The following is a 12,307-nucleotide window of genomic DNA, read 5'->3' on the forward strand; positions in this document are numbered from 1 at the left end:
TGATCTCCTTTGACCTTTACAATGACTTCATGATGTGGCCAGCAGTGAGTGGTGGGCTTTTACCCTTGAGGAAATGGAGGCTGGAAAGTCTCACTGTAGTCACTCTGTCAGGTCTGGAGCCCCACCCATCTGACACCATATAGCCTCTCCTGGTTAGTCAGTTGGTCGTGGCTTTCTGTTCCCATCTGATTTAGGTACCAGAGTCATAGAGATTGCTCTTATATAGGAGCAAGACAAAAAACGTCTGAGAAACATCCAGTTTTATTAGAAAGAGGATGGCTTTTGGAAAATTCAGAGGTGAAGTCAGTCTGGCCAGTGCCCCTCATTGGTAGCGTGACCTGATAAATTATATGTCTCTGAGCTTTTCAGTGGACTTGCTAACACAGCCCTCATTTGAGAACTCAGTGCCATTGCTCAGCATTGTAACAGCACTGATCAATGATGGTGGTGGTTTATTGGCTTGGGCTGTTTGTTTTAATCAGCTCAACAAAGCACTGTCAATCTCCAGGACATCTGTTTTATTGTTGATGCGTTTGCTATTTTGAACAACAAAAGTTTCGGTAAATTGACTACCTACTCCTCCCCGGCCTGGTATTTTTCAGTTTGGTAGAATCATAGAATTTTAGAATTGAAAAGAATCTTAGAAATCATCGAGGGCAACTGCCTAATTTTTACAGATGAAACTAAAGCTCTGAAAGGTTGTTCAGTGCCGGTGTTTCCATCGGTAGTTAGTGGCAGGATGTGAAGTAGAACTAAGGGCTTTCTGAACTGTCGTGTCCGGTGTCCTTCCATCAGCCCGCACAGCCCCTGACCTGGGTGAGGAGAGCCACCGTTTGCTCTTTTTTCTCTAATAAATACCCCTCATAGATTTTCAGTTCAGCTGCTTAATCTGAGTGCTAATACATTTTTAATGAGGGAAAAAAAGAGAGATCTGGGGTGACTTCCTGATTTATAAGTTGAATTCCTGATTTATAACTTAGTAATTGTGAGTGTGACTTTATGGTTCCAAAATCTTTTAAGAGGTTTATATTGCATTTGAATTGATAAAAATATTTTAAAATTATATCGACAAACTTGGACTTTATCTGTGTTACTCTACAACAACTGTGGGTTTAATCCATTAATTTTTTCTTTTAGTCAAAAATGTTTTCTATATGATATGCACTTTAGTTGTTTCCACTTTCTGACCACTTGTTTTGACGTTATATACTATTCCACAAATAGGTTATTTGCTTAGAAAATGCTGACATTTTACTGAGTTGACATTTAACTTCATAATTCATCATAGTTGGATGAATTGTGTAGTGTAAATTAGCAATATGTAATGCCTTTTAAAAGATCATTGTGCAGTCAAGTATAACTTGAAAATATGTATGCCCACCATTATTTAAAAATGTATTCAGAGTTAGAGCTAAAAGTGTAAAAGTCAGAAATATTAATGTACAATTCAGAATGACTTTTTCCTCAAAAATATTTAAATTATGTTCTCAAACTGAGCTTTTTTTAAGTATCAGAATATTTTAGTTGGATGTTGTCGCTAAGATGATGGAGGTGCTCCTTATTTGTATGAAATAGACGCAATTCTTTCCCAAATACTTGTTATATCTAATTTGCTAAATTAGTACTCTTTTCTGTTGATTTCAGAGGTGTTGCCTCCTTATTCCAAATTGATAAGCAATTGGCAATACTAATATATTTCCTGAAGTGTCACCTGTCTTTCCTGAGGAATTAAAACTACCATGTAGATGTCCGCCAGCACATTCTGTTGGCTTCACCTCACATTGAGTCCTGAATCACCCCTTTTCTCACCACCACTGCCACTTCGCACTCTAGGCCCAGCCACCCTCATTCTTGTCTTGATTATTGTACTACTGCCAATTGGTCTCCCTGTCCCTTTCCCCAATCCTGACCCTCTACTCCCGCTAGCAGCCAGTGATCCTTTTAAGAGGTCATTTATTTCATATTCTCCACTTCTGCTCTCAGAGCAAAGCCCGAGTCCTTACGAAAGCCTACAGGACTCTTCATGACCTCACCCCTCCTACCCATCTCTGTGCTTGACCTACCTCCCTTCCCCTGTTCATGCTTCAGCCACATGGGCCTCCTTGCTCTTTTCTCTGCCTAGAATCTTTCTCCCAGATGACTATATTGTCCACTCCCTCAAAGTAGTCGGCAAGGCGCTTACACACACAAACGCACTTCCTGTTCTTTTCCCCTGCTTTTTCTCCACAGTACTACTTATCATCTGACCTACTGTATATGCATTTGTTTGTTGTTTTTTTTTTTTGAGGAAGATTAGCCCTGAGCTAACTACTGCCAGTCCTCCTCTTTTTGCTGAGGAAGACTGGCCCTGAGCTAACATCCATGCCCATCTTCCTCTACTTTATAAGTGGGACGGCTACCACAGCATGGCGTGCCAATCAGTGCCATGTCTGCACCGGGGATCTGAACCGGCGAGCCCCGGGCAGCTGAGAAGTGGAACCTGCAAACTTAACCGCTGCGCCACTGGGCCAGCCCCGCATTTGTTTGTTTATTGTCTGTCTCCCCTACTAGAATGTAAACTCCATGAGGAAAGTGGCCTTGCTTTGTTCTCTGCTATATTTCCCCAGAGCCTAGAACAGTGCCTGGCAGTTAGTAGGCACTCAATAAATATTTGTTGAATGAATGAATATATTCAAGAAATGCTTTTTTGTCATAATCCTACAGTGAAGACCTCCTTTTCAACACAAATAACTTATCCATTTTAACTTTCAATTTTCGTTGCTAAGTTTTGATTAAAACATATTGTGAAAACATGGCCTTTAAAATAAAAGTTGTTATATTTTAAACATACGAGAATTTAATTTTAAGGCTTTTCTCTAGCTTAAAGATTTTGTCAGTGAACTTTTCCTGTAGTTAAACTTAAGCCTAGCTTAGTTCAAATTCCACTTTTTTCTGTTTGTGTTCATACTTATACTTAAAAATAAAAATTAGAGCATTTCGAAAAGTGAAACATCATCAATTTATGGGAAGATTAATGCTCAGAAGTAGGACTTCTGCTTACTTTTATTTCTCTCAATTATAGGTGAAGTGTTTGACTATTTGGTTGCACATGGAAGAATGAAGGAAAAAGAAGCAAGAGCTAAATTTAGACAGGTATGAATTAATGCACCTTTAGTTTATTAATTTAATAAATTTATCTCCCTTAAACCTGGTCATAAGGCCCGTTAGATGGTGCAGGGGTTGGCCATTCAGTTCAACAAAAATTTATTAAGTACCTTTTATGCCTAAGGCACTGTACTAGAAGCAGCCATGGGTTCTATTCTTAGCTTTGTGATTGGGATTTTAGTCTCATGCTTAACCTTAGTTTTTGACAGTTAAGCCTTTAAAAATTAGAGCCTTTCAAAACACTTGTGATTGCATTATTTTCCGAGTTTTAGCAAGAAGAGTGTCACAATCCCAAAATTCATTATTAGTTTTGTCTTACATAAGCTGAAATCAAACAGAACTTAATCTGTTAATTAATGACTTACCTTCTTGCTTTATCTTTATCCTGCTCTTTATAGAAACACTCATTTTAATAAGCATGTTTTAAACGTAAAGGTGACTTAACTCTCCTGTCTTTATTAATAATAATTCCTATTTGTTGGTTGATCATTACCTGCCAGACATTGAGATAAGTGCTTTAACTATGTTAATGTAAATCTTGCAGCAGCCTTGTGAGTTAAAGAGTATAATGATGCCCATTTGCTAAAGATAAGGAAACTGAGGCACAGAGAGATTAAATAATTTGCCCAAAATTTTGATGCCTGGCAAGTAGGAGACCCACTGATTCAGACCCAGGTCCTCTGACCCCAAAACTCAAATTCTTAATCATTATGTTGTGCTATTATTTAGACTAGGAATCAGCAAACTCTTTCCGTAAAGTGCCAGATAGTAAAGATTGTAGTTTTTGTGGGCTATACAGTGTTTGTCTCGACTATTTAAGTCTGCTCTTGTAGCATAGAAGGAGCTGTAGACAGTATGTAAGTGAACACACTCACATGATTGTGTTGCAACAAAACTTTATTCACAAAAACAAGTGGTGGGCTGCATTTAGCTTACAGGGCATAATTTGCCCACCCCTAATTTAGATGAAGGGAAGGAGCAGGTGCTTTATTACTTTTAAATTAACTCTGTAATCCCATAGTTATAAGTTTCGTATTTAAACAGCAGTACAGCTTCATTCTTTCAGAACCTTTAAATTTTTGTTTTATTCACATATAACGTCAAGGTAGAGGTGTAGACAGACGTCTTTAAGGTTTCACAATATTTGGAAAGGCAGTTTTAGCTGATTTTCAAGATTTCTCTTAACAGCTGCCTCCTTTGATTTGCTTAAGTCTAGTGTTTACAGTGAAGAACTCATTTATAAGTTTCTTAACTTTTGTTGTTGCTTTAACTTAAAAGCTTAAGAAATACTAATTGTACTTTGAATTAAAACTTATTAAATATCAAAGTTGAAACTTACTTGTGGCTATTATTTAACTTGTCTCATCAGTTTTTCTAGCTGTAACAAAGACGACGTTATACTTGAATTCTGAAGTTCTTTCCAGTTCTGATATCATTTTATTCTGTGGTCTATGGAAGGAAACACTAATTTAATTTCTCTTTATTACAAAACAAGTCTGTTTGGCCCTCTCCATAACTATACTCTTAGTTTTTATAAATTGGCCATCTAAAAGCCAAGATTTTTTTGCCTCATAAAATTTAAATTTCTTCCCATTCAGGTGAATCTGTCTGACTTGCAAATATTTATGTAAATATGGTTTATTGACTTCGAGGAAAAGGCTGATGCTGGCCAGCAACAGGTGTCAGCCTGGACCCTCTCCAGAGAAGTCCTTTAGCACGCAAACCCGTAACTCCTCTCTCTGTCTCCACCCATCCCCCTGGTGGGATCCAACTTGTCAGAGGGACTTAGGCATTTACTAACCTAAATCTTTAGGAAATTACTCAGATTTTTATTTTAAATTCCCTGCAGAAATTCTGAAGCCTTTATTTGTGGAACCTATTAGTTGGTCCAGGAAAGATAGTTTATGTGCTTTTACAATTAATAACTTGATTTACAGTGCTTACAATTAACATAATCCTTTCTCCTTGCCATAGTATTTCCTCAAGGCAGTGTATTTAAAGCTGGAAGGATCGAGCATGATATTGGTGTTTCTGCTTTTCTCCATTTCTAATTGCCATGCTTTCCAAAATTTATATCATCATAACTTTGACTAAATAAAAAGGTTTCCTATTTCTGACAAAGAGGAAGATATGCCACACACAAAGTATGCTATGCCTGATCTGTTTTCCGTCAAAAATAGGCCCTTCTTTCCATATTCATCAGCAGATGGTTTTTCTTCTTCCCATTTCCTTCCCCATTTTCATCTAGTTACTGCTTATGTTATTTTAATTTTTTGGCTTAGCTCTTGTTCTTTTCAAAGAAAGAGAATAGATTCATCGCTCTATCTTCTTTCCTCACATCTTTCTTGGTGTATTGGTATTGTTGCTGCCTCTCTTCTTTCGTGTTAGGCTTGCATTCATATTTTAATCTGGAAAACATCCAGGTTCTCAACCTTCTTTAGAAATAACTACTTCCAGCTTAAAAACAGAATACAAAACAATAATTTAAAGTTGAGTGTTTTCAGGTTATTGTAGCATTAGGTTAGCTTTGAGCTGTTTGGAGATAAAAGAAGAGAAATTCTTTGATCTCTTTGAGAAAGGCTTGGAAATTGTCAAATCTGATTCAAAAACAGAATTTGAAAATAACCTATAAGAGAAATCTCAGTATGAGGGGGAAAAAGAGGGGGGAAATTGGATAAAAGTTACCTATGTTCTAGGCAATAAACCTACTACTTTGTTTTGGGAAAACAAAGCTGTTTCAGTTCCCCAGTTTTCATGTTGACAGAATAGAATAGCAGCATAAGCGATAATCCAAAGTAACAGGTGCTGGAAAACCGATACTTTGGCATTGGAATTTCTGTACCTTTCCAGTTGAGTATGAGTGAGTCTCATCCTGTGAATATTTAATTTATGAAACATGAAGCTGCTTAGTGAAGCCCTGATTTTGGCATCATCCCACCCTGACCCCAGCCCAGTTTCTCCTTGCTGCTTATTCTGAACCAAAATATCACCTGACCGAACAGCACTCTCTGAGTTATGTCTAGTGTAGGTGGGTGCATGTTGCTTACAATTAAAAGTTGATGATGATTTGGAGGAAAAAGCAGTATTTTCATTACCAAACCCCAGTTTTGTATGTATGTAATTATATATGTTTAAATACACATGCATAATACCAAGGAAAAGACCAGAAGCAAAGGCACCAAAATAACTCGAGATGTTATCTCTCTTTGGTGGTAATACAGGCATATATACTTGTGTATACTTTTCTGTATTTCCTAAAATTTCTATAATGAGCATATAAAAACTTTTATAATTAGAAAAGGAGACTTAAAAAATTACTAGTGAGTGTGAATTTCAGCACAACAGTTGTTTAATTAACATTGCTAATCACAGGAATAATCAAAAATTGACTAAAGAAAAGCATACCATTTGCTGGGAGTAGGAGGGATCCTTATTGATAGAGCGCATAATAGTTTTCGTAGTTAGTAGTTCACATACATTACAACATTCGTTCTTCCACTTTAAGGAAGAAGAAACTGGTCCTCAGAGAAGTGAAGTAACTTTTGCTGTCCTCGAACCCACATCAGCTGAAAGGAATAGAGTGTTATAGGAAGCAAACTGACTGGAAAGAGAAGTAATTAACAAAGGAGAACTGACCTAGATGAACACCTGGCCATGGATAGCCTGTAACTGTCAGTTTGGTTTTGAGTTGATTTACACGGGCATGGAAAGGTTGTACCACAGCCATCTGATCCTGGGCCCCAGGGCAGCCAGTGTCCTCTAGTTCCTAGTGGTCTGTTGGGCCCTGGCACCACACTCAAAAATAACTGAAATGTCAGGGGTAGAGCCCGAGAAGAGTCTGTCCACTTAAAACTATAAAGAATAGGAAGAACATCCTCACCTCTCTCCTCTTGCCCTTACCCATGAATTTCTCCAAATTGAAAAGTTCAAAGCATAAGAAAATTACAGAGATTCACACATTGAAGTGCTCACTGAGTATTTTGCATGTGTAAACATTAGTGAAGTATTTTCATTCTAATTAATTATCAATCTGCAGCAGTGATGACTATTAACCTTGTACCTCTCCTGTCCAGATAGTGTCTGCAGTCCAGTACTGCCACCAGAAGCGGATCGTTCACAGAGACCTCAAGGTGAGTCACAGTGTCCTTACTAGTGTATGCTCTGTTTGTATGTATTCAATTCTCCCAGTGGTCGTGACACAAATGAGGCGTAGGTTAGATTGTGTTATTAAATTTAAAAAAATCCTTTCATAATTGAATCCTTTTAATTAAGTTATAGTAAAAAGCATTAAACATAATGAAAAATGAGATTTATTAAAGTACTTTACATTTCAGTTTAAGGTAGCTTGTAGTTAGTTGGTCTCTGGAGAAAAATCATCATACCACTAAATAGAAGGGAGCCTCCAAAAATGTGTATTCTCGCCTGACCGTGTACTCAAGGCTGCCTGGCACCCATCCTTCTCTGTCTCTCTAGTCAGCATTCTCTCCTGTTAACAGCAGTGGCTATTTGAGACCTACTTTCACAGTCCTCCACCTCTGCCTTCACTCTTGCCATAGGATAGTTTCCTATTTTACTGAGAAAATAGAAACACCAGGCAGAAACTCCCTCAATTTCCCAGGAGGCCCACAAACTTAGCTGCACCTACACCCATCCATCACCTCTCAGAACTTTCCTCTTGTTACAGGACAATGGGGGCGCCTCTGCCAACCTTGCCTCTGTGTCCTGGATCTTGTCTCCCGCCAGGGGCTGCTGCACTCTGTTCGTTGCCTCCTGTCTCCCATTTCTTCATCCACCCTCTCGCTACTAACTTTTCACCACCAACATTTACAAAAACATACTCAAGTATATACTATCTTTTACGAGAAAACCTCTCCACATCACTTCCCCTTGCATACCCCTTTTTTCTCTCTTCACCTTCACAGCCATATTTCTCTACACATTGTCTAAATTCTGTCTTAACTTGGTCTTTACTTCCTCTATCTCCTCACATAATTGTTATGGACTTGCTTGTTCCTCTCTGCACCCACCTTTGCCACATTCCCATCCAATCTAATAGCTGCAGTGGCTACCAATGTGTTGATGACCCCTAAACCCATGCCTGCAGCCAGACCTCTCTTCTAGGATGCAGTATCCAGCTGGCAAAAGGACACCTTCACCTAAGCATTCCTCAGGCATCTCAGGTTCACCAAGTTCACAGCTTAAGCACTTCCCTCCTAAACTTGAATATTCATTTCTCATTCTGGTGATTGATGTCCCTCAGGTGCCTCTCTCTTCTCTGCTCTACCATCCACTCAGTCCTGGGGTCCTTTTGCTACTGTTTCCTAAATTGCTCTTAAATGTACTTTTTTCTTCCTCATTACCACTATCCTAGTCCAGACTACTAGCATCTCGTACTTGATTACTACACTAGTTTCTTACCTGGTCTTCCCTGCTTCCAATTTGCCTCTCTCTCCCGTGTTTTCTGTATTGCAACCAGAATGGGCTTTTACAAACACAAATAAGATTGTCATTTCCCTGCTTGGATGACTCTTCAGTGGCTTTCCGTTCCATTAGGTTGAAAACCTGAGCTCCCTGACTGCAAGTCTCCCAGCTGGCCCTTTGTGATTCAGACATGGCCACATCCCCAGCCATCTCTCTCCCACAACTGTCTTTCAGTTTCTTGAGTGAAACATGTTCTCTCTTACCTTCTGGGTTTGCAGACTCTTTATTCTGTCTGAAATACTTTTCATCAATTCACCCACTACTGTCAGCTGAACTTTTAGGCAGCAGCTTCGATTTCACCCCCTCCAGGAAATCATCCCGCACCTTTCAGTGCCGGACTCACGATTACCCACACCTCTTCTGTCACAGCACTTAGGTCAGAGAGTGTAGCTGCTTATTTTCCTGTCTCTCTCCTTCTAAACCGTGAACTCCTTGAGGATAGGACCCTGTCTGTCTTGTTCGTCATTATAATCCAGACACTAATATAACACCTGGTGTGTAATTGCCTCGTAGTAAATGTTTGTTGAAATAAATGAAAACAACTGTGGTCTGTATCTTGAGTGAGGTTTACGATTTTCCCCTACCCAATAATAGCCATTATACAACTGTTTAGCAGTTTTTATGAGATGGGGCTGTCCACTTACAATAAGTATCCGTTTTCTAAAAGCCCCTTAGTGTTCTCAATTGAAAGAGCTATTTAAAGGTTTTTTTGACCCTAGGCATTTGTTGTTTAAATTAGTGCTAGAATTACTCTATACCTTGTGTCTGTTATTAGTTGTTAATGTTTAAAAATTCGGAATTCTGATTTCTTGCCTGTTTTTTTCTCATTTTGCTTATTAGGATATATTAACTTTGTATCATTACAGGAAGCTTTTATGAAATACCTAATTCTATCACAATTCTAATTATATTTTGGTTAAATTTCATTTTTTTCTTGATGTTTTCCCTCTAGGCTGAAAATCTATTGTTAGATGCTGATATGAACATTAAAATAGCTGACTTTGGTTTTAGCAATGAATTTACTGTTGGCAGTAAACTGGATACGTTTTGTGGCAGTCCTCCATATGCAGCCCCAGAGCTCTTCCAGGGCAAGAAATACGATGGGCCAGAAGTGGACGTTTGGAGCCTTGGTGTCATTCTTTACACTCTAGTCAGTGGGTCGCTCCCCTTTGATGGACAGAACCTAAAGGTATAAGAAGCATTTGCATTCATATTCTTCAAAAAGCTAAAAGGATTTTATAAAATAATGAGTTAATATTTTATTGTTATGTCAGTATGCGGGTTTTCGATGGGTTTTTTGAGGTTCTTTTTTACCATAAACGTTGACTCACTAATTTTCTTTCCTGTCCTTACCTCCCCAAAGGAACTGAGAGAGAGAGTATTAAGAGGGAAATACAGAATCCCTTTCTACATGTCCACAGACTGTGAAAACCTTCTCAAACGTTTCCTGGTGCTAAATCCAATAAAGCGAGGCACTCTAGAGGTAATTTCATAAGTAGAAGTAAATAACAACTTTGAAGAATCTGTAAACTATTTTTAGAACTTTGCTTGATTTGTATGACATATTGAATACTATCCTGGGGCTTTCTAAGCAGGAACTGAGACATTAAAAACATTTTTTTAAGTTACCTTTGAATTATAATCAATGAAACGTTGAAAATACATTTTCCTAAGTATTGTGATTATCAGAATGTTTTATTTTATGCTGCTAATGAACAGTTCACCTTTCAGCAAATCATGAAGGACAGGTGGATCAATGCAGGGCATGAGGAAGATGAACTTAAACCATTTGTTGAACCAGAACTAGACATCTCAGACCAGAAAAGAATAGGTAATTACTCTGTGCCTGCATGCTCTTGTGTGTACAAGTAACATGTTTCTGTTTTCACTTATGCATATGCCTAAAATGGGAATAATGGGAAGTTGCACATGTTATATGAATCAGCTTATCTGTTTGTCATATTTAGGAACTTACCTACAGTTTCCTGTAATAGCAGTCAGTAACTCAGAAATAAGCCAACCACACATTTATGTTAGAAAATGTATAATCTTTTGGGTCAGATAAAGGAAATTATTTTACCGTATAACACAGTGATTTCTTACCAAAACAAAACACATAAGCTATATTATGCCCTTCTCTTTTAGATATTATGGTGGGAATGGGATATTCACAAGAAGAAATTCAAGAATCTCTTAGTAAAATGAAATATGATGAAATCACAGCTACATATTTGTTGTTGGGGAGAAAGTCGTCAGAGGTAAGAATAATCAGAAAAAGCTAAAATATCCTTTATGTAAATTATCAGTTTATGTAAATTCTTTTCTTAGTTCTAATTTTTTTAATATGTATATTTTGGTATATTATTTTTTAATTTACCTGCAAATAACAAATTTAACTCCTATGACCATTATGAGCCGCTATTTTAACTCTAAGATAATAACCTTAATGGTGGATATTGTCACAAACTTTGCCTTCATAAGTTAACCTATAGTTGTTAATAGTTTAGAAATGTTGTCAGGTATCAGATGAAGTAGATAGAGCCTTTTAAGTTATGTGAAAAAGCCTAGAAAGAAGATCATAAATAGCTATCCTTTTGTGAGTTTTTCCAGTGGTCAGAAAAATACTTTTGCCTGAGTTTAGGGTTGTTTTTTTTGTACATCTTGATTCTGCTCTCTAAATGAGCTGTTTATGAGCGGTTTGTATGTTATGAGAAGTTTAGTTTCCTAATAAACTATTTGGGTTCGTGTTGTGGTTTGCCCTGTTTTTCTCATTTTCTCTTAGCTGGATGCTAGTGATTCCAGTTCTAGCAGCAATCTTTCACTTGCTAAGGTTAGGCCAAGCAGTGACCTCAACAACAGTACTGGCCAGTCTCCTCACCACAAAGTACAGAGAAGTGTTTCTTCAAGCCAGAAGCAGAGGCGGTACAGTGACCATGGTAAGTTTCAGACCATTCCAGGGTGTTCTCTTAGAGTCTCCCCTTACTTAAAAAGCCTCCTAACATTGGGAAGCAAACTTTTGCTTAGGGCCTATGGAAGCCAGGGATTACCTTGACTTCCCTTCTTGGCATTTCTTTCATAGCAGCCCTACAGGTACTAGCATGATTATCTCAAGGCTCTGATCTCATTCCCTGGGCTTCTGCTGGGTAAGGCCTTGCTGGGGGGAAACCTTACCATTCTCCTGTCTGGGACCCCTGCTTCAGTCTTTAGTTCTCTGTTCACTCTCTTCCCCATCTCTGCATCAGATCTACTTTCTAGAGCAGCACGGTCTAGTATAACTTTCTGTGGTGATGAAAATGTTTTATATCTATACTGTCCAATAGAATAGCCACTAGCCACATGTGGATATGGAGCACTTGAACTGAGGAAATGATTTTCACTTGTGTTTAACTTAAAATTAAATTTGTATAGCCACATGTTGCCAGTGGCTACCATGTTGGACAACACAGCACTGGAGAAGGTGTAGTACCCCACTTTTGCCTTAATTTGTTTAAATTTTTACCGGTGTCATTTTAAGCCACACTCTAGCTGTTGGACTGTCTAAACACCGTCACTGTTAAAATTTTCACCATAGAGGTGAATCTTTTATGAGACTTAGAGCCTTAAAGGTATGCTTACCAAACTTGACAGTTGTTCTACCTTCCCAGCCAGCCCCATGTGTGGGAATCCAGAGACTCTAGCATTT

General features: G+C 38.2%; 1 protein-coding gene across 6 annotated transcripts in view; it reads left to right on the top strand.

Moving 5' to 3' along the window:
* Positions 1 to 12,307, top strand: part of MARK3 (microtubule affinity regulating kinase 3) — a 103,219-nt gene that overhangs the window by 65,671 nt on the left and 25,241 nt on the right. For 4 of the 6 annotated variants that reach the window (XM_046647344.1, XM_046647346.1, XM_046647345.1 and 1 more), the window contains exons 6-12: positions 3,062 to 3,132; positions 7,218 to 7,274; positions 9,578 to 9,814; positions 9,989 to 10,108; positions 10,357 to 10,456; positions 10,771 to 10,883; positions 11,408 to 11,561. In XM_046647344.1, coding sequence (XP_046503300.1) covers positions 3,062 to 3,132; positions 7,218 to 7,274; positions 9,578 to 9,814; positions 9,989 to 10,108; positions 10,357 to 10,456; positions 10,771 to 10,883; positions 11,408 to 11,561 — 852 coding nt within the window. The remainder of the gene's footprint in view (positions 1 to 3,061; positions 3,133 to 7,217; positions 7,275 to 9,577; positions 9,815 to 9,988; positions 10,109 to 10,356; positions 10,457 to 10,770; positions 10,884 to 11,407; positions 11,562 to 12,307) is intronic. The other 2 variants (XM_046647347.1, XM_046647349.1) reach the window with 1 other exon arrangement.

Source organism: Equus quagga, chromosome 20 (assembly GCF_021613505.1).
Source record: "Equus quagga isolate Etosha38 chromosome 20, UCLA_HA_Equagga_1.0, whole genome shotgun sequence".
Taxonomy (NCBI): domain Eukaryota; kingdom Metazoa; phylum Chordata; class Mammalia; order Perissodactyla; family Equidae; genus Equus; species Equus quagga.